A 26,496-nucleotide genomic window follows, 5' to 3' on the forward strand; every position below is an offset into this window, starting at 1 on the left:
AAGGCAAAATATATTTTTTCATGTTGAAGAGAAATACATGACTGTATCCATAAATGTAACAAGATTCAATGTGTTCTGGATTTTTCTTCTCTTGTTTTATCGAAAAAAACAATATATTGACTTAATGCCTTAAGTCTTTCATTAATTAATCAATGCGCGCAATAGACTGAATTAGGCGCATAAAAAGTTCATTACATATATTATAGACATCGACGAAAATGTAGGGAATATCTGATAGCGTACCTTGGAATATCGAGAGCAAATTGGTAACGGAAACGCAATTAAATGTTGCAATCTACAGCAGATGAGTTCCACGCAACTAAATACGGAACTTAGCGTGAATTTATAGGTCGCGGACACAAGAGACCAACTGCATACCTCTCATCTCTTAAGAGAGCTATACTTCGTAGGAGTGAAAACAAAGTATCGGAGTAATTTGATGTGGAAACTGTTTTTGAGGTTGAAAATAGAGTTAAGGTACATAACTTCTGATTTATTGACTTAAATTTTTACGAATTTGAGAACCTAATATTTTAAGAAGAAGTACCATCTGACTAAAATGATCGATCAATCGATATATCAATCAGATATGTTGGATTCACTACATTCAAAATTGCATTTAATAGGCGAGCTACGGGCACAACTTGGGGCGGTTCTCTCCCTCTCATCTATTTCTCTCGCTATTTAATGGGAGTGGCGCAGCATGAAAAAATCGGGTGAGATCAAAAGGACACGAGGAGAAGGTGCAGGGGGTTGGAACGAGATTTCAAAGGGGGAATAATGAAAGTTGATGCTTGGAACTGAACGCGCACCCATGTGCGCATGTGGCCGAGAAAGAAGGGTGGAGAGGTAAGCGCGTGTGGAAGAGGGAAAGCGAGAGATAGAAGGAAAGAGGGTAGAGATATAATTCAGACTACGTAGGGATTAAATCGGGAGGAAGGAAACAAATGCCGGCGCACGGCCGTAACGAAAGAGACGGACAGAGGGCGGCGAAGGATGAGGGGGGGGGGCTACAGCGAAAAGTGATGAGGAAGGCCAACAAAAAGTAATAAATTCTTCCGAGCCCGAACGTCAAGAAGTTTTAGAAAACGTAGCACCGCCGTCGGATAATGGGCGACGAGAGATAGTAAGAGTCCAAAAGCGAGGAAATAGAAAAGAGGATGGTTTCATGTAAGAAGGCGAGAAGACAACTGCAGAAATGAGAACGGAGAGGTGAGTTTGTCTGACTGTAGGGAAAGAAAAAAAGGAAAGGTAATTGCAACAGGTCAAGCCAAAAGGGAACGGATGAATGGCCGAATCCCTGTTACGGATTCTGAGAGAAGCAAAATTCATAAAAAAAGGCACATAAGCGCATATCCACAAACAAGTACCGCAGTAATAGCTTGAATTTAGCTTCGATATTTTATATATTCAAGAGTGTGGGTGAAAGAAATGGCAGCGTATTAACTATACCCTTTGGAAAGGAAGCCTTTCAAGCTGAATGCCCACATTTAGTTATGGTGAACGACGAATTACACCGGAATGAATTTTGCTCGGGTTTATAATTAAGACTATTTATTTAAAGCCCAACATATTCCGTCATACTGCCCGAATGATAGGTCCTGCGATGAAGAAGAGACCAATATCAGTTCCGCGCTTATTAATAACTTTCAGGAAGAGTGTGTTGATAGATAAATTCATGGGGTGATTTCGTGCATCAATGCTCACGTGGCGGGAAATAAACTTCCGTGTTTGTATTGAAGCCACACCAAAACTAATGAGTGCATTCCTGAACAAACTTGAAATGCCGGTTCCCGTGAGCAATAACTCCGGGAAAATATTAACAGAGGCCTGGTTAACCGTTTCAATCAATGAAATATGTTGTATTTGAGCTCATCAGGCCATGCACAAAGGTATTATGGAACCAATAAAATATAAATGGAAATACAACCTTAGGGCACGCAATAAGTCACTAATTCAGATATCAATCAATTTCTGCTCTATCGGAAATTCATAAAAAAGTTTAACATGTCAATTTTAAAATGAGAGCAAGCGTAAAATAGGAATAAAAAAAGGTGCACTTAAAAAGTATAGATCGCCTTGAATCGACATTTTCCAAATAGACGAACGCAAGGGAAGAAATGTTCACTACCAGGAAAAAAAACCTTTAGTAAATTTATTTGGTGGTAAAAATTTATCCTCGGGCATAAAAAGCAAACAAACGATTTCCATGCTTTCTTTTCACCTTCCGGAGCAATCAGCACGGACGAATGCGCGCGTTGTTACCTCCATCACGGATTTTAGGATAAAAAATTCCGGCAACTCCGAACTCGGCCAATTTTCTCCTCATTTTTATTTCTCCCTCTCATTCTCCGACGCTCCATGCTGTCTTCTATCGCGCTCGAAAGCCACGAATACACTTCGACGTCGCATCTTCCTCATCTCCCCCGACCCCACCCCTCCCTCCACGCTCGGAGTTTACACAGCCGTCCGCGTGACGGGGCGAAAAAGTTTTTAAGTAAACCTTAAGTACGGGGGTTTTCGGAATGAGATGATGGAGGAGAGGTGGGGAGAAGAGAAGCGATGCGGAAAGGAGGAAACTGAAAGGTTGGGGACTGAGGAGCAGGACAGGGAGGAGGGAGGAATGGTGGAGGGGGCGGTGGGAAGGGGTGAGGAGGGTAAGGGAAGAGACCTAGCTCGTAGCCGGATATGAGAGGAGGCAGGGGCGGATGGAAGAGGGAGGACCGTCGATGACGAAGGCAGGACGAAAGACCGTAGAAGATGCGGTGAAGAGGAGGATAAAGAGAGTTGGAGGGGGGACGTAGAGGTGACTGAACGGCACATGCACCCGCTTCAGGTTCTCCACGTCGTCATCAGTCTTAACCTTCTTGCGGAGCCGCAATGCCGATGCCACCGCTGTAATTACGGACCGGTTCACGGGGCCGCTGCTTTTCCCGCCCGCCCGCCTGCCGCAGCGCGGGCAACACACACGTGAGCGCTAACCCGACCTCTTTCTCTATCTCTGCCTCTCTCCCCACAGGACTACCTTCGGATCGGATCTCGCCCCTCGCTCATCCTCCCCCTCCTGCTCAGTCCCGTCCCATCCCTTCATCCGCCTCTCTCCAGAAAAAAAACAAAGAAGGAGAAAAAATACCTCTCCATAACAGCCTCGGGGAACTCGATTTTAATCCCACCCAACCCATCATCCCTAAATCCTTCCTCCTTTTCCTCCCATTTTTCCTACGATTTTCCCTTGCTGCATCGAATGTGTATCCCCTCCCCAAAGAGCCACCCTCTCCGCCACCCCGTTATCAGTCTCGCCTATGATATAATCCTTCCGCGGAAAGCTGTAATATAAGAGGCCACCCGGAAATTAACAACCAACCCCGCCCCCAGCCCCAAACCCCATCTCCACCACTCCCTTGTCTCACCCCCAGCTCCCTATTGCATCCTTAAGGCTCGTATTGGCTAATTCATATTGCTCCTTCCCCTCTCATAACGTCTGGTATTAACGTGGGTATCCCCTGGGGCGGTTGGATACCCGAGGCAAAGGAATGGCAAACACACTTTACGAATGCACGTAAGGCGAGAAAGGTGATGGACGATTGAAGGTGGACTATTTACATGTATGATGATAACAGCTATTCATCGGAATGATTCACAATTTTTTCTGCAGAAATAGTCAATATTAAACATAATATTACCAGTATCAAGTAACGAATTTACCGGAGGCTAAAAAACAACGAGCGTTTCATATTAATATCGGGTTACTCATTCGCGCGGCTTCATGCAATAACTGACTTCCCCGAGGAAATAAAATCATAAATGTTAAAATAATGTATATTCATAAATATGGAAGGTTAATAATTTACCGAACATTTTATTCGGGTCTTTTCACACATATTTGATGGCGTAACACGGATCATCTCTTAAAACAGTTAATTTCCGTAGAGAGTAATTATCTAGGAAGATTTCTCGCTACAATGAAATTCCAAACTGAACATTGCCGAGAATGTGTTAGAAATCGAAGGTTCAGGTTTCAGGGTATTATTTATGCGATGTACTTCAGATACCACATAGATTTCTACGTGATACTTACTACATAAGGAAGGGACATTTTGGTAAAATAAGTGCTCATTGCATGAAAGTTGGCACCTTCATATTTCCTAGGTACATCCATTTACATCAACGGGCACTTTTTAAGAGATTCTTGCCAATTGTGCAAGGCTGGAAAGGGAAGTTACGATTCCCTACCCTCTCTTCCTCACTCTCTGTCGTCATCCATCACCCCTCCAGGATGTTCCACCCCTTAACGTGTTGTTCTGCTAACCTAAGCAGAGAGGGATGGAGGGAAAGAGAGATGAAAAAAAGCCGAAGGCCATCGAGGAGGAGCGTCTATTTCAACGACTTCCGCCTCCTCTGGGGCGAATCCTTACTTCCCCCGGGTCGCTCACTTCAGGCTCGCTCAGGGTGCACGCGCTGCCTCCCCCGCATACCCACACCCTCAATGCCCAGCAGGATTGTAAGGAAGATTGATAATGCGGTTATGTGACACGGCACACAAGATGTTGCCAAACGACGAGAATTTCTAAGGAAAGGAGAAGAGGAGGAAGGTAAGGGGGTGCCGTGAAAGGCGGAATCGGCGTTGTGGTGGAAGCGGGGGTGGGGGTAGGGACGTATGTGTGGGCGGGAGAGAAAGGAAGCTCTGCCTCGATCTAGGAGGCGAAAATGCTCAGCTGTGACACCTGAAACGGGCCATTAAACGATTCTTAATTTTCAGGGGAAAGGAAGCTGGGATCCCCACGTGAACGCGTTGAGGCTCGGATGGCCGTGAGCAGGGGAGAATATATTCCTAGGTTAACAAAGTGTGTGCAATTGATTATCTTGAGATTATTTGTAATAGTTTCACGGGGTAATTTGTCTCACTGCCCTCATCACTGCAAATTTGCAAGAACGCATTACCCATAACTCAATAAATTATACATAAAAGTAAATCATACACAGTTGTACAGACTACAATCTTTAATCAGTCAATCAATCATGCACAGAGTACATTTATTTGCTTTACCTAATTACACAAAGGACTAAAGCGCTTAGATGTATATTAGTTGAATACACAGTGGGCGTGTATTTACCTCAGGTTAAGAAATACACAGCTACGGCACTGACCTACACTAATTTGGTTTGAATTGCAGAACAACGAAATATTTCACACAAAAAATATGTATGCACGGATATGCGAACTTGAATTTCCTGGCGCCAAAAATATTAGGTACATAGGAAATCCAATTGTAAATTACCTATCGTTCACATAAAATCAGTTCTACCTCTTCGGAAAATTTAACTTAAAAAACGAATCAATATCTACTGCAGATATTTTCTTAATATTTTCTAAAGAGCACGAAATCAGCATAAAAATGAAGAGATAAAAACATGACAATGGGTCCGTTAAAAAGCTAATTATCATTGTGACTGGTTTCACCTAAAGAATTAGACATTATAAATCAAAGTATATTTATAGGAGTTCAAATACCGATGTAACATACCTAGAAAAATAATAACTGCCTAACTTTTGGCGCATTTCCTCAGGCGGAAAACCCATGTCATGGAATAGGAATTCAGTAAGTTACATGCGCCTCACGACGTGGAATAAATATTATAAATACTAGTGGGAAGAGGCAAAACGAAATCCACGATTTAGCAGTCTTTATGGGGAGAACTTAGGAAACCATACCGCATGAGCGACACAAGAAAAACCTCGAGTAGAGAATAGCAGTGAGAGGGTGGGACTAGAGGCGACGACCGTCAGCACGAAAGGGGGTGGAGACGTCGTTTCGGGTTCGAGTATATCATCTCCGCATCCTCTCCGATTGCCCATTCACTCACTTCCCTCCGCTAACCTTTGGGGCGGAGTGGGCGATCTCTAACCGCGCGGCGGGAAGAAAGAATGGACCGAGAGTCTCCGAAGGAGCGCACATCACCGAGTCCGCCCCTCGGGGAAAATTACGACTTTAAAGGTACCATTCGCGAAGGTGCACCATGGAAACGGTTGGACGGACGCGTGCGTCACGAAGGTGCCGCCTACGTATATACATATATGCATTATCATTTTCTCTTTCCCGAACACCCCGCTGCGAACTCGGAGCGCCCCCCCCCCCCGCAATCCTCCCCCTACACACAAACCCCTCGGCCTCCACTTGCTGCCCCGAAGTAAAAAAAAAGAATACTCTTTGTGGGCGCTCACCACTCTCATATTCTCGCCCCTTTCAGAGAGACACCCCATCCTCACATCCCCTCGCACCCTCCCCGTCACTCCCGCCCGCACCTCCGAAGCGAAACAAAAGCCTCCTCCGGAGCCTCCACTCCTCCTCCCCTCTCCTGGTGGGTACATGCGACTACTATCCATCTACCCTCGCGCGCTCTTAACGCCCGCCACTGTTACACACGCTCTGGCATTTCTCTATTCCCCTCCTCCTACCCACACTCCCCACGGCCGCCCACTCCGCTCCACCCTCGATACCCCCACGACGACGCCTGCCGCCGCCACAACGCACCACTGGCGGCGTTCGGCGAATTTCCCCCTTTTTCGCACGACACCCCTCCATTGTTTCGGATTGCCGCCCGCCTCTGCGCCCATCATCGCCCTCCCCCCCCTCACCTCTTCCTCTCGCTCGCTCGCTCTCTGGCCGTCGCGGCGGGTGGTAAGGGAAAGGGCGAATGTCACGAAAGGGGCGAGTGCGTCGAAAGTGGAGAGAGAGAGGGGTTCACAGGAGGAGTGGGACGAGCGCCTGGAGTTCTAAATGCGCGCCCTCGCATCCCCCCCCCCAAACCAAAATCTGAACACCCCTTTCCAACCATATCGCGCCCCTTGCCGCGCTCTGTGGGAGGGCCAACTTGATGAGACAAGGGAACGACGATGGTCAGCGAGGAGCGGGGTCGTTGGGAAAAAGCAATCGCAATAACAGCTGCCCCGAGCCTCTTCAAATTTTTAGTCGCCAGTCCGTCTGACTACAACCTGCACACACGCAGTCGTCACATTTGGACAATCAGTGTGCCAGCGTGCGGTATTTTAGCACAGCAGAAATGTCTGATACTTTTCCAGCACGGGAAAATGATTCGTGAAAATAAATGGGCATGCAAGTATAAAAATTACGATCTAACACGGGAGCGGATTCTACGTTAGGCGGATACTTGGATTCTGAAATTATGGAATAAATATTTTTAATCGATTGCTCCAGAAGCACAGCATGGACAGTGTAATGATTATATTACACGGAAAATGATTACATTCCACGGAAAATTTTAAGGAGAATTTATATTCGAGATAAATATTTCCTAGGCCCTCCGAATCGATGAGGATGATTGAATATGGCAGTTGAAATCGCTGAATTAATTAGTAATGACACGGTGTAAACTTAGTTGTTGCATTATTAGACTAGCCCTCATGTGAAATTCATGACGGATACAGGAAATGCACATTTCATATAATCATGCATTAAGCCAACCTTAAAAGTATCAACACATAATAGGCTTCCGAAGCAATCCATGACCCATGCATCAGTCGATTAATGCCACGACAAACATCAGCCGAAGAAATAATTAAGGCAAAAATAATTGGCACAAAGGAACTAGCGGCAATTATCAAAGAGTACTTTGAAGATGACCTGTGATGGCTCAAATGGCCGACAGAAATTCTGAGATCGCGCACATGAACTTGAATGGATGTAGCCGAGAGGAGCGGGACAATACTGGGGAGATTTTGAATAGTGCTAAATAGTCCACTCGAACGATTCGAGCAGGTCCCAATCCCCTTATCCCCTCTTGTGCTGTCGACCCAGGGTGGCGAATTTTCATTGAAAGGCGGTTGTTCCCTTGTTTGCGGACCTCACGCCTCTTCCCCTCCTCCAAAGGCCCAAAAAGGAATCGGCGAAATCACCACGCACTAATGCGGACTACCCCCGGCACAAAACGCAAATGCAAGAGGAAGCGTCACTAAATCTGCAAAACACTGTAGCTTACATACGCCGAATCCATAGCGTGTGGCTAATTTGTTTGACAATTTAGTTACACCATTATTTTTGTCAACGCCAAACACGGCAAATATCCGTTGAAACATCAATCTACTAAAAGATACATTTCATTGCATAGCATGACATTTATTAAATTCATCGAACTGAACGAGAACAAAAAATTTAGCAAAGAGAATTTCCATTTATATATCACTCAACATTACTGGATTAAATTTAATAAAATAATATCATGCCTAATGCCATATGGCATAATTGTGGCGGTAAGCGACTATTACACCAGCCGCCTTTAGTTGATAAAATATTATTCAGGCATGTATACATTATAACAATAAATATATACTTCACCTACCTGACTTGCTCCATGCTGATTGCAAGAGAAGAGAAAAGGAAGTCATTAGTATACCGATTTTTGTGCGTAAACATGATAAAACATTTCTTTATCCAAGTTCGTTTTTTATAAACAATTACAAATAATAGCAATTAGAAGCACTTATGAAGGTGAAACATTAGAATAATATACCATGGTAACACACAGTGATCAATTAATTTGGTCCTGAAATGAAAATAGCACTGTATTCATACGAAATAATTTACAATTTGATTTCACCGAATTAACTTACTGGTTCTAAACCTGACATATCCCACACCCCCCTCATTGCTGACATAATACATTTGAATGAATTTTCATCTCGAGTGTGAATTCCTTCGAAAAGCGACCACACGGCATCAACAATAAAAATAACTTCATGCAGGATAATTCCCGTTTGATCGGCGGAGGGGTTGGGAGAGAAGAAAACTTAGAACGTTTGTTTTTGGATTCTTTCCAAAACGAAAAAGTCGTTGGCCGCACTAATTGCCGTTGCCCTCGGGCCTCGCCGTGGAAGCGGTGCAAGTTGAGACGTCGAAACCCAACTCTCTCTGTTGGGTGGCTGGCTGGCTCCCGGAGTAGGGGAAAGGGGAAGTTTAATATCACGGAAGAGGGGAGAGAGAGAGAGGAGAAGGTAGGCCGCGAGAAGAAGGGACAGAGAAGATGTGGGGAGGTGGAAAAGGGGGTGCGGGTGGTGGGGAACGGAGATGGTGGGGAGAACCGAGAATTTTTGTCCGGAAAGAGCGCCTGCAGACGCGGCTGCAAGCAGCCGTCCAACGAAGCCGAAGACACGGGAGGAGGAAACGGAGAGGAAAGAGATAAAAAGCGAGCGAGGAGATTAAGAGTTAGGGGATGAGGGAAAGGTTTTGAGGGAACGAAGGCATCGGGAGAGTTAGGAGAGAGGGAGAGCAATGGGTAAGGTTTGTGCGAGGAACTTACAAGCGGTGCGACTCATCAAAATGCAAGAGTCTGGCTGATAAGGGAGCAGGGGAGAGGAAGGAGAGATACTTTTTCCCCGAGATTAAAGAAGTAAGAAGGGGTGTGGGGGCGCAAAAAACCCGCGAGAGTGTGCGACGGAGAAAGAGAGGGATAGAGGGAGAGGGGGGGGATTGGAAACGAGTCGTCGACAGGCTTCCGAGGAATGGAGTTAGGAGGATAAGAGTTAGAGGCGGCGGAGGCGAAGGAATGCGGGAAGGCATTGCCACCAGAAACCTTTTCGTTGTTTTGCCCCGGCTTTGCAATTAGACAACTTCGTCGGAGATCGCAATTGGCGGGGGAAAGAGGAGGACGGATGACGGGGGAAGGGAAAGGGGGGCACGAGGGGGTTGATGGGAGGGGCATGGGCGGGCGGGTGAGCGGTGGGATAGCGTGGTGGTCGAGAGAGGGATTTTCCTTCAGACACGGTGTTACATTCCGCGATAAGGAACGAACGAAGCCATTGGGTATAGCCACGGCACTACGTATGTATATACGGGATCGATTCTAAGAGTGTTCCCGCCGCTGGATTAATGCAGTGATGCCCTTCCTCCTCTCCACTCTACGTCCTCATCTGCCTCCCTCTTACTCGACCCACGCCAAATTTCCAGCTCCCACCCCTGCGACGCCTTCCCTCGCCCTTCTCCAATCCAACCCCCGCTTCGCTCCTTGCGCTTGCCGCATTTCGTTGAAGGAGGGCGCCTATACCCGAGCTCCTTCGTTCGGGGTCAAGGGACCTTTATGGAAGGGCGTAAAGGGTCTGATGGGTGAGAGGGACAAACTTTCAAGATGAGTGAACGTGAAGGGTTGGATTTTCACCAGAAGTTTCACACTGAAAAGCCGCCGACAGAAACGCGCAGTAAACGTGAAGGATGAATGATCCAAGTGCTGATAAGGAGGATGATTTTCCAAGAAATTACATGAGTGCACAATGCATCAATTGCAATGCCAAGAAAACAAATATAGGATATGAAGGTAGACATAATTCATAAAAAATAACTGTGAGAGTTGAAAATTCCAAAATTTGATTACTGCAGAAAACAGTTCACCGCGATAGCCTGTAAAAGGAATCGAATTAAAGGTAACGAATCGTAAAAGTCCGCGCCACTTAAATACATATAGATCTCCCTCGGGCCCTGAGTTTATTTCGATTAAACGTACGAATTACATATATTTTAACTTACGGCAATTCATTTTGACGGAGAATTTTTCAGATTTTGAATTGTAATTGTAAAAAAAATAAAAAGGCATTTCGACTCACATTCTATTGATTTAAATACAATTCAAAGAAATTGTAGGGAAAAGTTCCGCATAGGAACATATTTTGTCACTGGGCAGCGAGGTAATGGAGGCCTACCCACTTAATTATTAATTAAGTATGGACTGTAAGTTAGTTACAATCGTTTTACATAAACTGGTAAGGATACTGAAAACGGCCATAAAACTTTAATCAATACCTAAATAGAAAGCAAGAAAATGAAAACCTTAACGGTGAAAATGAACGCACCAAAATAAATTACGTACAGTTAGAAATAGAGGGAATATTTATTTATTTCCTTTCATCTTGAAATGTTTTCGTAACAGGTTACTTTTTTGGTAGTTTAATTGATCATGAGATGAAATCAACTAAATCTTGTCATTATTTTCAGTTTTCTAATGTCCATATAAATATGATTCCTTATAATCAGATTCAGCCATGTAAAATAATTTTCTATTGCGGAACTCTCCGTTCAACAGGTTTCCAATGAAATGTCGTCCGTAGTTGAATTCCTGGATTATTCCATGCCCTGCTCTGCGAGTAAAAGATAACGAATTGCAAACTTTGAAAACAACGTAGCTGTCATTTCACTCTTAACTCCTACTTAAAAGATTTTCAGAAGACATTCTTAGATTCGGATAAAATCGAAATCATTTAGTTTGTATAGAGGAGAATAGAGTTATCTGTATAATAATCATTTACGCAAATCAAGTTATTAATCTTAAAGCTATTTAATTTTCCGAATAAACTATGTTTATCTATCATCAATCGCTCTCTATGTCTTACCCTAGGTCTCCTTCATATAAAATACATTTTCTTTTGCATTCCACATGGCTGGTCCTCTGACCGCGACCTGCCATACTCCATAATAAACTTCTAAAGGATAATATGTAGTTGCAGCAATAAATAATTAATGTACTAAAAGGAAGGGGACGCATCTTTGGTATCTCTAGATTTCATCCATCCGCGTTACATAAATATAACCCCGGCTAACGATGAACGTGGCCAAGGAAGAAAAAATCAAAAGAGCGCCAAAAAACGAATGAGAGAACAAACGCCCAGGGAAGTAGCCAAAAATTGCCTTTACAAGAGTTTATATCCATGCTGTTGATCTTTCCTAATAATCTAAGTCCCTATGTCATCATAATGCATCAGCCAAAATCTGATGCATCAAAATATCATTCCCAACAATCCCTTGGTTTATGTGTCTATTATATTATGTGTCGGTTATTGTGGCTTTCTAAGGGAACTTGCGTACGATATACGTATTACCTCATAAAATGTTTTACTGCTTTGACATGATTCATAGTCATCCTACTATGGGTGACCATGAGTGTTGTCTAAATCGGTTTACAGTCCGTAGCGCCTATCTCGACTAAAATTAACTGCTGACTTGGGTGTGGCGAGAGGATTTGTGAATGAAAACGTGAAAGAGAGGAACTCCTTTATCAGTTTACGAATGCGAACGCTGGCTCACATAAGTTACATTTGGAACTGAGGCCAGCCAATACGGAGGAAAGAGTCTTATGTGCTAAATATATACAGGTTGTTAAGCATGTAATAATTTATTTATCTCAATGGAAGAGCAGGGAAGGATCCCCAATGTCGAGGAGACACGAGTTTGTGTGTTTTCATGGCCATAGAAATGTATGTTTGCCCCTCGATATTCGCTGAGAGCAGGAGTTTGGAAAGGTTTCTTCATCATAACAACCATCGTCCCCACGACCTAACTGTCAGGAAAACACCTCTCTCATTACACCCTCCCGTATGCACCCCGACCGCCACGGAGCAACCCTCAGGGCGGCGAGTGTCCAGCTCGGGGCGAGACGCCCTCCACAGCAGAAGCAGCTTCGCCTCCTCCTCTCTGAGAGAGACCGAATCGATTCCCTTCCCCACAGCCTCCACAGCGCCCCTTCCCCCTGAGAGGGTGTGGAAGAGGTGGGTTTGAGAGGGGGAGGGGCGTGGGACGGAAGGGAGCGGACGCATCGAGGTGAACGTTTAAGGACTTAAATGAATCAGGGGCGCAGTTAATGCACGGCGGTGAGTAGACTTCTGCGCTCCGCCTGGTAAGGCATTGAAAACAACCCACAGCCCAGCTGGTGGGGGAGGAGGTGGCGCAACTTACGAAGAAGTGAAGGGGGTGGCAGACTTGTCGCAAAAAAAAGACAAAATTTGTTAAATTTTAAACCGTCCTATTAATAAGCCTCCTCGAGAGTATGTATCTGCTCCCGACATACGGTGTATGACGGCAATGCACGCTTGAAGGCCATGATTCATCCTCTCCGGAGCCTGCGTAACCTCCGGGCACACATGGGCGGGCATGCCTGTGTACACGGCGAATAATTGATTATTGAAGTTGTTTGCTTGTCTTTCTTCTTTCCAGTCGAACTGTTTGCTCGGGTTATTACGGCACTCCTCCTATGCAGCGCCACGGCTTGATCGAAGCGACAACCATTAGACAAAAAGTGAGGGCATATGCTACAAGATGCTTACGCAAGCTAGGCAGCTACTGACGGCCGCCTGGAGTTTTGTAAAACAAAACGGCCATTGTAATTTCGTGCATCGGACCAATATGCCCTCTCGTGACCATCGATTACCGATGAACTATCATTCATGGAATGAGATTTAAGTGTCGACCGACTACTAACTAACAATAAGGAAACACGGGAATGTTTAAGCCTATACAACAAAATCATAACGAACTGCGCCACTTGGTGGCAATTTATCAAAGGGCAGCATCAAAGGGAGCAAGACGGATTGTGAACGAGCAGCACAAAAATGAAAAATTTGTGAAACACAAAACAAGATAAGACGCCAAGGTAGCCGGCTTAGACTAACCACAAACGGTTTCCGGAATGAAAAATAAAAAAAAACGAAATCATGAACGATAGCATCGCATGGCGATCACAAACTCTCGTTTTTCAACTGCTTCTCTCCCACCCAGCTGCAGATGTAATCTGGAAAAATTTGACACGGTCTCCGGGCGGTGGGTAAAGGTGACGCCATTTTACCGCCCACAATAGATGTGCGTGCTGCCACCCTAAACAATCGTTCGAGCGTCGGGAAGGAAACCTTCTGAAGGGTGGGAGAAAAGATCATCACATGCCACCTCTTCTTCTCCTTCACCCTCCGGTAAAAGATAACTCCCGAAATAAAACGGCATGGCGAAGGAATAAAAAGACAAGGGTGCACTCAGAAAAATTGCAACGTTCTAATTCGCTGCGGGCGGACACTGGCTCCAATTCCATTTTCCATTGGTCGGTAAAGGCCTTGAGAAACACCCTCTTCTTCCCAGCGCGGTGAAAAAAACGCCCCTCCTCCCGACGCGAAATTACACCGTATCTCTCCCTCTCCCTCTTTTCCTCCATTCTCAGCATAAACTAATGCTTTCGCAATTACATTTTCATCGTGCCGCCGCTCCAAATTCTGGGAAAAATTCGCAGCCCACAGAAAGGATAAACCGAAGAGAGAGGGAAAGAGGGAGGGAGGGAGAATTAATTTTCCCATTGCACTTCCATTAACACAATCAAAGACCATGAGCCACTTTTTTGTCTTTTCGAATAGAATTTCTTCTATTTTGATACAAAACTGTTGTTCCAAAATGAAATAATTAATAACGACTGCACTGCAACCCTTTGATGTATAATTGAAAGTACAAGTCGCAGCAGGAAAATTGGAATTCATCCTGAAATAGTATTAAACTAGCTTGTGAAAGGAAATTTGACAGTGCACCCCGGGAAGTTTTTCCCATCTTCAACTGATTGAATAGAAATGTTAGAGAACTAAAAGGCCTAAATATCACGCTTCCTTCCTTGGTCATTAACCTAACACTTTTGGAAAATCACGGCTAATCGGCTAATTTCCATATCATATATTTCGGTCACATTTTTTTCTCTTCATGAAGCACACACATTACATTCTAAAACGCACCTCTTTAGCTAAAAGCTGAATGCTTTCAATGGGTTCAATCCCCCACAGGTTTTGGAGAGCGCTGAGTCGAGCATAGCTAAATTATTAATTAAATGAAGTCAGCAGTGAGACTTCGGAATATATATTATGTATACCGAAGGAAATAGCCGACAACCTGCCATTACGAGAAAAAGCTGATTGAGCGAGCTATTGTGGTATAACGAAACTCAGCTTTCACTAAACGGAAGATTTTGAAGAAAGAAGAAGACATAAAACCTTCCATTGATTGCAAAAATTAATCTATGAATTTAGACGATGCTATCTTCAACAAATTGCCAGCACCATAAAGCTTTCAGGCGCCGCCACTTATCGAATATCAAAGTCATTTTTTTAGAGGAATTCGTGGAACTATGCGTCCTTATAAATTGTTTTTCATCGTGCAGCAACGACGAGAGAATATGATCGCATGAAAGATAAGGAAAATAATTGAAAAATGATTTTTCGAAAGAATCCCAGGAATCAGAGCAACGAAGACAGAGACGACAAGCGTCTACAATCATTAAGGGGCAATCCATTCCAGGGAGATGAAAGGGAGAAGATGAAACCGCGAATTGTATAGTTATCGACTGAAGAGAAATTTCAGCTTCGGTCAATATTCCAACTTCTTCCAGAAACCAGTCCACACTCCTGAGGAGTCACGACTGAACAGATAAGGCAATGCATGCCCTTGAAACGATCATTAATATTCAGTGACGTCAGGGGTTAGACTCCCACGCTATGCTTCAGATAGCAATTAGAGAACATCCTCAGTCTATCAACTTCAAGACGAACTATAACGAAAAACTACAGAATAAAAACTTCGTTTCAATTTTCCACAGTTAAAACTTTATTTCCGACCATGGTTTCGATACACTGTATCATCATCAGGAGATACAGTGTATCGAAACCATGGTCGGAAATAAAGTTTTAACTGTGGAAAATTGCAACGAAGTTTTTATTATGTCTCGATTCCACAAAATCACGCCTGACTCTTCACTTTTCGTAAAAACTACAGACACCACCTCATCCTAATCCAATATGAATACTAAGGCCTCAACTTACTCCCTACCTTCAGAATGTATTTAAATGTTCTGTACTCAAGACAATACAAGAATTATCAATCGAGACAAAACTGAGCTCAATTTTTAGAATCGAAAATAAAAAATACAACACTCACTCCATTTACGTTTGATTCTTGAATTTAGCTAATGCTTATAGATCGAGAAAATCATATTATTTTGAGCGCTTTATGCAGCAAATTTTCAAGGAGACATCCTGAACGCTTTAGCTAATGTGAAATTATGGTCATTTATTACCCAGTCCAGCTAAACAATTTTAATTTTATCTTCAATCCACTAATTATAAACAAGAAGCGTAAAAAAATCGTTATTTTTCGATCAAGTTTGTATCTATCTTTTCATCATTGGTGTAAAAGCTGTAATCAATCCTTGTAAAGTAGTCTAAATAGTTATAGCATGTATGGCCGAAGAAACACAAAATCGATGATCGCAACAACTTCTCCAGATCCCTCATATCACACCTTCCTCCACTCTACGGTATTTAAAGTAATTATAATCGACCACACTTATCAAGGAAAACAGCATTATAGGATAAAAAACTACACGAGAGGCAATGGAGGGCAATTGGGTAAAACCCATGAAAACGCATAGAAATAAACCTTCATGGCTTCTACTTCTACCTCACTTCTTTCGAAGAGCGATCCTTCTTAACTTGAAAGGATTAGAAAAGAAAAGTGCAGAAAGGAATACTGAATAATGACTCAAGAGGAGAGAAGTGGTGGGCAGAGAGTAAGGAGGAGGGATAGGAAAGAAGGGCGAGGCTTTGGCAGGTCATCGTCTTCTTCGGAGACTCGGGACGCAAGCCTCTCCTCCTTTCACTCCCGCCCCTTCAATGACCTCCCTCTTTCTCTCTTTCTCGTCTCTTCTTTTTTCAACCCATTTCCTTTTTCAAGCTCTTCCACCTTTTTTTATCTTACTACCCATCCCCTCGTCTCGCATAGCCATGAGCAAGCACCTTCCTCCGGCAATGCCCTCTCTTCTGTCTCTCCACACTCCTCCCACCCCTATCCTTTTCTTCCTCTCTTTCCTCGACTCACCTACCTTTTCCTTCTGACTTCATCCTAATGAAATGGTCTTCTCCATTTCGGGAATGAATTTATATTATCCATTCTCCGCACTCCAATCCTATATCCATCGCGAATATTACGTTCGAACGCAAATATATTTTGACTCTTCGGGCATGTAGGATTTGAAGCATTGTTTTTATTCACAGAGACGGAAAGGTCTTAGAAAAGGTATTCACCCTTATATCATAGCATAAAAACTTTTCTTGAGCCCTGGGTGTATAATTTCGTCATTGGAGGAGGGAAGGCAGAGGAGAGGGTACAGCTTAATAATGATGACACATAGTGTTTCGTAAAATCGTTTGGATCCCACTTTGGATAACCGTTTACCCAGGAACTAAAAATAAAACCGCTCCAGTAGTCTGCCAACCCTTTTGTGAAACAGAGTAAGTATTTCGATTTAAATTTGCATGGAATTGATGACGTGGACGATTCAACGGGCGCCGTTTTTTTTCAGAGCATTTTGCCACCTCGATCACAGTGAGCAATTCCTGAAGCAGACTTAACTCCGTCGACCGGTCCCATCCTTATTATTCCATGATATACGAGTGCATAGTACACACTGCGATTCTCCGCGACCACCATTCTGCTCTCATTTTCTCGCCATCATCCTCGCCTCTTTTCTCCGTCTCCTTCCAACATCTATCCTCCTCCTCCCATTCGGGCCAACTCTTCCGCCAGGGGAGAGGAGTCGTCAAACCGGTCTCGTCAACTGTGGGGCGAGGGCGAGTCATCACGTAGTAGAGAAGGGGGGAGAATGAGACAGAGGGAATGGATGGGGGGAATGGGGCAGAGGGAGAGGAGGTGGGAGGGGCGGGTGAGGAGACGAGAGTGGGGTTTGTGGGAGAAGGAACAGGCCAAGTGGAGTAGGAGATGCGGAAGGAGATTGGAGAACGTGAGAGAGGGGAAGAGAGTGGATGCAGGGGCCTCCCGAAGACCGCCTGGCGCGTCCGCCATTGGCAACAGAATTAGATTACTACGAGTTTAACCTCCCATAAGAGTTTAAGGAGAGAGCGAGAGAGGGGGGGGGGAGGAAATCTCCCCCTCCGCCTCAACTCCCTTTCTGGAAGGGAAAAGAAAAAAATAATAAATTCATTTTATGATTGTTTGGGGCAATAAATTTCCATCGCAGTTATTCCATTATGCTGTCGACTGAGCGGATACTCGAGAATCTATCAGTATCTCGCGAACCCTTTTTTCTCTTTCTTTCGAAAATACAAAAATGGAGAATGTCACGAAGAAGAGGAAAGGCGACTTCCATTTTCTTGGCGCATTGCATACCCCCCCTCCCTCGTAAAATTACCTCCATGCTTACTCAAACAATCCAGGCAGTCCTGAGCGAATGCGTCATAGAATTTATGATGATGATGAAAGACTAGTATTGAAAGCAACTGATTTGTGCGGAGAGCTACATGAAAATATTTTAAGGTTCTGTCGAGGAATTTAATGACGGATTAAACAGGACTTACAACACTCTCGAGAGAGAATCACTGTGAAGAGTTTAAAACTATTTTGAAAATGAGAGTTGAATTCACTCAAAAGAAGAGGAAATGCGAAGAAGAGAAAACAAGATCGAATGAATACGAAATGTATTTCTTCCCGAGAACAGCTAAAATGTGAAGCACTTCAAGGTGGGAAGCTTCCACCATAAAAGGGCGCATTTCCTTCTCCCTTTGGGCAGCAGTATGATTCTTATCCGTGGGTGATTAATTCGCATACCACCTCAAAAAAGATTATCAGGTACGATATTTTATGAGGTGTGAGGGATAACGCTATTTTTGAGAATTCTTGGAAGCGTATGAAATAATCACATCCTAAAACGCTGCTACGGACATAAAATTGACATTTTCGGAGAAGACGACACTTCCACAACAGGAAGAGGAAACGTAAAAAATTATACAGAAACTGTAACCAAGATAGTTATATTCAAAATATTAAGATTTTGGGGATATTGAACTTTATATATACACATATAGCGCAGAAAGGGTTCCAAAATGTTTTACTTTGGCAATGTTCACTCTCAGCTTATTACCCAAAAGACGGAGATTTAAATCCGAAATTGGAACAAATGAACTAATGTCAGCGTAATAATGGAAGCTGACAGGAAGCATGAGGTTTGAGTGAAAATCTTCTCAGTCAACGCCAATGACCTCAGGAGTCGGAAATGGTAATTAGACCGTCCGAGATGGCCATAACAATACTCGACGAAGACTGCTCTTTCTTGGAGGATAGCCTGCCATTTCCCATGGGTGTCCCTGCGGTGAGGAATTCCTAAAAACAAGGGCGGCGTCATCTCCAACTGCCCATTCCACCAAAAAAAGACAGGACAATCTGAGGGAAAGAAAAAGATGTGACGACAATAAAGAGCAGGAAAAACGAAGGAGAGAAAAAGGAAGAGGAGAGCAGGGGAAGGAAGAGGCTGCTCTCTTTCTTTCGCTCACCCCCCCCCCTCCCCATCTTACTGAAAAAAGTCACCGGTAATGGCGTTTGAAAGTTCAAAACAAAGGAGGAGCGGGAGGGAAAGACAAGAGGCGTCTTATTTTTTTTCGCCAAGTGGACGAGCAGCGTCGACGGGAGTCTGTGCTGTCTGTCGGTGAGGAGCGCCCACGAGAAAAAGGACTGGACGGGCCAGGGGAGTGTGCGGCACGGACTGGTAGGGATATAGAGAAGGGATGAATGCCCTCCTCGTCCGCGAAAGAGGCGCGGGTAAAATAATTCCCGGAAGAGAGAAGTGAGGAAATAATGGCGAAAAGACGTGATGCACCATCTTATGTGGTGTGGATGGCTGGGATAAAAGAAAGATAACCGAGATCCGTCGCCCTGCACGTATTCAATGAAAGAGTTTTTGTGGAGAGTTGTCAGATTCAAATATGTGCCAGAGCCTTTGAGTGCCAATGAAAGAATGTGAAAGGCAAAATAAAATAGCATATAGATGAAGATTGCGCACTCACAATTTTGAGTCAGGAAATGACACAAATTAATACAAGGTTGTGGACGAAAAAGGGATAACCCAGAGAGACGATTTCAAGTATGAAGAAAAGATAACAGATGGTTTGAAGTATCATTGAAATGTTAAGGGGATGCCGCATATATTTGCTAAACTTATTGAAGCGTCGGCGAAAAATGAAATACGCTTGAGTCAACCTCATAAAACTTAAAAACCGATGCCACGAGAATCTTTAAAAACTTCAAAAGAGCAATAAGAAGGGAGGGAAAATAGATTGAAAAATAGGAGACAGGATATTCAAGATTAAATTGCACTTATTTGATGAAGTAAGTGAGCAATTAGGATAGGAAGGTTTGAGTACACTACAAAGAAAAGAAAGAGAACTGGGGAGAGACACGAGCATTTCAACTCACACTACGGCAGGTTAAATGTAACGAGGTTTGGAGGGAAATACAGAAAAGGTCTTAAAAAAGGTCTTTTGAATCGCATCACGGTGAGATAATGACACTACGCGAGAGCGGGGTAATCAAGGAACAAATATATGAGTAAATTGCTCTTGGGCGGGAGAGAATGGCAGATGGATAATAAGAGAAAGAAACAAATTTGAGAGGAGACGAGAGAAGTGTAGAATTGCCGTTCGAATGAGGATCAAGCCTAATAACAATTGTGAAGCCTTTCACTCTGTCTTTGAGGGAAAGCATGGTGACGGTAAAAGGAAAAAATAATCCCGACCCATTCATTCGTAAAATTAAGGGATAACGACGTGACACGATAACAAACAGTAAATTCGGCCCCGATGGGATGGAGCGACATGTAAAAATTGGTTCCTAATATCAAAGGATGACTGGGAGGTATTTCTATCCCTCGCAATGACGCCAACAACTCGCGATTAAGGAAGGTGACTAAGATAAACAAACAATGCGATATTGCACGAGGGAGAGTAAGCAAAATGTACGGCCATTAACCGACGTTCAAAGAAAATTGACGACGCTTGGAGTAGCTATTGGAGCACGGGCGATGGTGAGCCATGGACAAATTACAGAGAACATTTTGGCAGCGAGTAATAACGATCATTTTTTGACACTATCCAACATTTTTCGACTTCATGAAGACCGCTAAACGAATTAGGCAGGAATTTCTGTAGAAATACAGACAGAGAGTAGTAAAAAACGAAACACACGGATTTATATGAGAAATTAGATACGCAAAATTTGACACCACCGAAAACTTGGATTAAAATCCTAAGGGTTAAGGATATCTAATATATTATATATTCATCAATCAATAACTTGATTTTGTGAAGGGACTACAAAAATATCTTCCCACTAAGAAACATTTAATAAGTCCGTTTTACCGATCCGTACCTAATAAGTCTTGTATTTCAAAGGAGTCAATATTCAACGTGAAGGAAATGAGGGAATTAACGTGGAATACGAAAAGAGGGAGATTTAAAAGAGGCGGAGAGATGATGAAGATGAATATCGGAAGGGGAAGAGGAGTTTAATCAAACGAAAAATCGCTACAAGTACATCCAAATGGCTGCTCACTAAAGGATTGTAAGAAACAAGAGAAAAGGAGGGGAGGGAAAACAAGGTATAGAAGAAGAGGAGGATGGAAAGAGGGGGCCTCAGATGGTAAGAATGAGATACGAAACTGACTCCTGCGTCTTAAAGGACATTGACATCTCCCGTGTGGATAAAAGGAGCAAAGATGGGAGGGGATAGGTACTCCGGACATGGAAGAGAAATAGAGAAAAGGACAGAGAGGGTCAGGCGCAGGGAAGAGAGAGACACGAGAAAAAAAGCTGTAGGTAGGGCCGACAAAATGAAAACGAGAAGGAGTGAAATGAATCAAAAGGGGGGGGGAAGAGAGACAGAGAAAAGCGTGTAAGAGCAAATAAGAATTGAATCAAGTACTTGCCCATGATTTTACACTAGTGCGAAGGGATGATAGGATGAGATGGTTGACAAGGCAATGGGGGTGTTGAGGTGAGGAGTAAAGGAACGTTGGACGGGGGAGGGGTCACGGGAGATAGGTGAACTGGCAAGGTGGGGTGGCTGGCAGATAGAGGAGCGATGTGTGAGGGGGGAGATAGGGTGAGACGGCTTTCTTCGGTTATCGCTCGCGCGACGCTGGGGAAGGGGATTACTCCACAAAAAGACCGAGCGGGTGAGAGAAAGAGAGAGAGAGACAAGAGGGTCGGGGGGTGGGAGGAAGAGATAGAAGGGGGTGCGAGTGAGTGAGCCCTAAGCCGATTCGCTCCGCGCGGGAACCACGCCAGCACCGCCGGGAGATAGCTAAATGCACAAACTGCGAGAGAGAGGTGGAAGCTGGGGAGGGAAAGCGAATCGAAAGAGGAAGACTGGTTTGAAAGTTTAGCTCGCACGAATACTTCCAGGCCGAAGGGGTTAATGTAAATAAGTTTTCAGGCGCATATCCATTCCCTGTGGAGTCTTGAAGAGACGAAGAGGCAGATCCTCGGGGACGTCGAACCTTTCGGGTAAGACACCGAAGATTCTGGAATCTACGAAAAACTCCAAGGAAAAATCGAGAAAGACTAGAATTCACACCTCTGCTGGTAGCAAAAATTCGAACTCCGGGGTACTTGGAAGCATTTCTCTAGAAACTAGTTTAATTTATTTATCAACAGCCTGAGATGTAAACGTAAGGCTGATCGCAGACCCGACTACTAGAAATAACAAATTCAAGATGGATTAAGATATCCTAATGAGACTGCACTCCAAGAAGATTTGAAACATTATGGGAATAAGACTATACATCGAAGCAATTATCATGTTAAATGCAATTTTTTTTCATTCTCTGCAGTGAACCACGAAGTAAATTGACAGGATGTGTTACGACACCACCGTAAAGTCTTAATTTTGGAAAGATATTTGCAACAAAAGCAAATGAAAATTGGTCATTTTGATAAAAATGTTGATGTTTCTTACTTGGATATGAAATGATAAGAAAGGTAGAATGTCTTAACACTCATTCAATATTTTACCAATCAAGTCAACAGAACTTGTGTCATTATTTGATTTGGTGTTTTGGAACTGCTTTTCTATACCTTTGTACTTAACATACTGTCATATTGAACTGCTACACGCAGGACTTTCCACATAATCCACTTTCGTCCAATTCGGCATTGTCAGTTTTTCCTCCCGTTAGTCGTCTTTTAGTGGACGAAAGTATAATACTCAGTGATTTGACGTAATTTCCTTGACATTTATAGTGGTACTGATGGGTTATCTGAAGGAAAATTTGGGAAAAAAGACAGCATAGATGCAGCAACTCATATTAAAATGTCAAAATGAAATATATTTTCCACCAAACTGAAATATTACTTGCGTCTTCATTAAGTGGATATGAGATGCATATTTTTAAAAAGGACTTCTCTTGTATTGAGACCTATTTTAAAAGTTTTCAAAATAAATTTACTTAACATTTTAATATAAAAGAGAAAGCTCCAGTGCCATCTCCTCAAAATAAAAGAGACTGATTCCAGATTCTTCAGAGGAGGAGGTGAGAGAGTCGACTAGCGTAACCACCTCTCGTCCACTCACAGTCCTGTGGTCACCAGGTTCGAATGCCCACGGCAGCGGCGGCGGCATCACCCTGCCCATATAACACTCAATCCCTAGAGCCCATCAAAGTTTCTTCTCCCTTATAAAAAGAAGGCCGACCACTTACTCCGAAACACCGTCCCGTTCTCGTCTACAATTGACCACGTAACATTTCGTGCGAGTTACAGAGTTTACTCGGCCGTGACCGTGGGGAGTAAAAGATACCTACTTCCTGCGGCGACCGCGTGAATGCGACTCGTTGCGACGAAAGACTCCTGAGATACAAACCGTTGAACGGAGAAGACAGCAACTCCCACGGGCGCTCTCAGCGCACAGGTGAAATGTGTATTCTTAAAGCACAAGTCGTAAGTCGGTCTAAATGAAGTACATTTTTACTAAGTTTCCTGAAGTATTTTCTTAAGTAACATCGTGCCACCCACAGCCAACCAATTCCTTCACTCACTCGATAATTACGACAATTAATAAAAATAAAATCTTTTCCATGAAAAACAACATTGATTTAAATATCACGTTGTTCGCTTGGCAGTAATCGTTTATTGCTTAAGTAAGCAGTATACTTGAATCTGCAAGTCCATACTGCGCTTTTAATTCCGTTTGATATACATATGTATATGAATGACATTTGGGAAAATTCATTCAATATTGAAAACTATTTCCAAAACATTAATAATACAGTACCACCTTCTGATTTGACGCAAGAACCAATACAGACTATGGTGAACGTCAAATTAAACTTCTGAAAAAGTGTTGTGTCGAATTGTCCTATGTATTAGAAAACTAACATACTGAAATATATACAAAGGTCAAGGTTTTAATTACAGATAGACGAGATATATAGGCTTCAAATTCAAGTTTAGTAACTTGCATAACGTAATCTTCCAGAAGGCAATTGATTCTGATTAACTTTCAAGCATGTGAATACATTGTGCCAAATAATTGGTTCACAAAAAACGACAACAAAAACTTCGTATTTAGCAATAACATCAAAAGACACCTATAAAGAACATACTAGTATAACATAGTAATATAATATAATTACCAAGCCTAAATTTTACAAAACAGTATTTTTAACACCACAATCCGATTAGGCAAATTTACATCATTATAATCAATTTTAAGTATATTTTGAAATCTAAAACCATTCAATTTTGCAAATTAATTTTAGCTGATTTCTGTGCGTAGAGAAATATTAATAATAGCTCACCTGATCGGTGAATTCCGTCAGATCATAGAGGCTGATATTATACACGATGTTCCTGAAAAGAGAGAAAAAAGAATGATATAAGCTTTGAAAAATGCAAAAATTCCTAATTTTAATGATACAAAATATTTAAATAATCAACTTCATAAAAACATACGATTCTTGATAAACTTTAACGCATGCAAACTAGTGATGAAGAATATCAAAGGTTTCGTGAAATATGAACCGGGGCAGAGACAAATATCTCTGCAAATGCTGCGTAGGACGGAGTCGCGGCACCCGTTTCACCTCTATTATACTAGACCGCGAACATTTTATTTTATGTTCCATGTGAAAATGTTGCGGCAAAATTTTAAGCGTAGAAAATAGCCCCTGGTGGCCGTTCACTGGTAATTCGATTTCGCCTGAGTCAGCAGGGCTTACTTAGACCCATATAGCCACAATGTTCAAAGTATGGGTGTGTTGGCCATGATCAAGGATATGAAAAATGTTTCTATCTGCCACAACTTACAAATATTTGGCGTAAAATTTCAAGATTGAGACTGAAACTAAGCTTCAAACCTAGAAAAGAATATATTACGAAAAATTACGCAGTCTTTACAAAGATATGAAGCATTAAAAACTGCTATTACATTCCATATCGCAAGCGGAAATTTTGGAAAGAAATGACAAAAATCCCTCCATTATCAAATGAAGAGTAGTAAAAAGAATATGTGAGAAATTCTGTCCCATTTCTTCACCAATGTAGTATCTTCGAATTGATTTTCATGATGATAATTACTACGTTTAAGGGAAACGATGTTTTAGGTGCGAAATTCTTCCTTTTATAAAATGGTGAAATTTAGCGTCTAAAAGGTTCTAATTACACACATTTACCCCTTACACACATCAGTTAGGCTGCAATATGGTAAAACAATTACAAAGTTGCAGTCTTTCGCTTAATTATCACGCATATCACTTTTGTTAACGAAGTATTAGACCACTTGCGATGGAGGAATACATGAATTCTATCAACATTTCAAGTAATTGCTTTACTTACTGAATTTCCTGATGTGTAATGCTGAAGTAAAAATCGGGAAAATTAACCCCGATAATTGCATTTTGAAAGGCAGAATACTCTATATGTTTCTTTTTCTATTTTTACGATAACAATTCTTTAAGGAAAGTTATTGCTACTGACGAATTTCATTTGAAAGCCCCAGGGGGCTTATCAAGGCCAAACATAGATGACAGGAATGAATATCCTCTTGTATCATCTTTATATGACGCATACAGATGAGCAATCATAAGTATTCCCTAAAGCATAAAACATCCAATAGCCTTTCCTATCTATGACTCAGTTAGCCTGCGGGCTCTCATATAGCCCTGAAACAGTTCTGAATGAGCAAGACGAAAATAATAGCGGTTAAAAATTTGAATACATTATCCGCATCTAGATATCTCCCAAAGGATGCTCGCCCACTATTCTTTTTTTTTGACGCACAGTAATTTCACCGTGCCCACAAATAGTTCAGACGATCCCTTATCACTAATTTTCCACACCCCTGCACATGGAACCCCCTTAAATCGAGAACGCAGCCCATCCGACACAAGAGACCCTTGCATTATGTTATCCCTTAAACCTCCCCACACACCCTTTCAGCTTCTGCGCTATATTTCTCTCCCTGCCGACCTCTCCCCGACACCCATAACGCTTTTACGGAAACACTTAGCCACAGTCTCGCACACACTGCCTGAGTCAGCCAGTCCTCCTATCAACTGCGGCCTACCGACCAATAGTATTAATTAAGGAGACAAATAAGAAAATTCGGCCATTTCTCATCCGGTCCCACCGGGGCACTCCGTGGAAGAAGATGCCGGCCAATACTCTCCACGGCCGTGCACCCCTCTTTGGCTTAGGGAGAGACACTGGGGGAAACGGGTCGATCTCTTTACCCTGAGCGACGTCAGCGGAGAGAGAGATCCCCACCAACCCCTTACCATATCTCCCACACCCTTACACGCCCTTTTATTTTTCCCCACACTTCTCCTCCGCCCATCCGCCTCGCCCCTACCTTCGCC

General features: G+C 43.0%; 1 protein-coding gene across 10 annotated transcripts in view; it reads right to left on the reverse strand.

Annotated features, from left to right (window-relative positions):
• The window catches only part of LOC139691948 (semaphorin-1A-like), a 693,697-nt gene that overhangs the window by 178,614 nt on the left and 488,587 nt on the right, over positions 1-26,496 (reverse strand). For 9 of the 10 annotated variants that reach the window (XM_071589921.1, XM_071589989.1, XM_071589954.1 and 6 more), the window contains 2 exons: positions 24,439-24,490; positions 8,359-8,373 (listed from right to left, as the gene is read on the reverse strand). In XM_071589921.1, coding sequence (XP_071446022.1) covers positions 8,359-8,373; positions 24,439-24,490 — 67 coding nt within the window. The remainder of the gene's footprint in view (positions 1-8,358; positions 8,374-24,438; positions 24,491-26,496) is intronic. The other variant, XM_071589938.1, reaches the window with a different exon arrangement.

The sequence above is a fragment of the Hetaerina americana genome, unplaced genomic scaffold, assembly GCF_022747635.1.
Source record: "Hetaerina americana unplaced genomic scaffold, ioHetAmer1.1.p SCAF_1, whole genome shotgun sequence".
In the NCBI taxonomy this organism is placed as follows: Eukaryota; Metazoa; Arthropoda; class Insecta; order Odonata; family Calopterygidae; genus Hetaerina; species Hetaerina americana.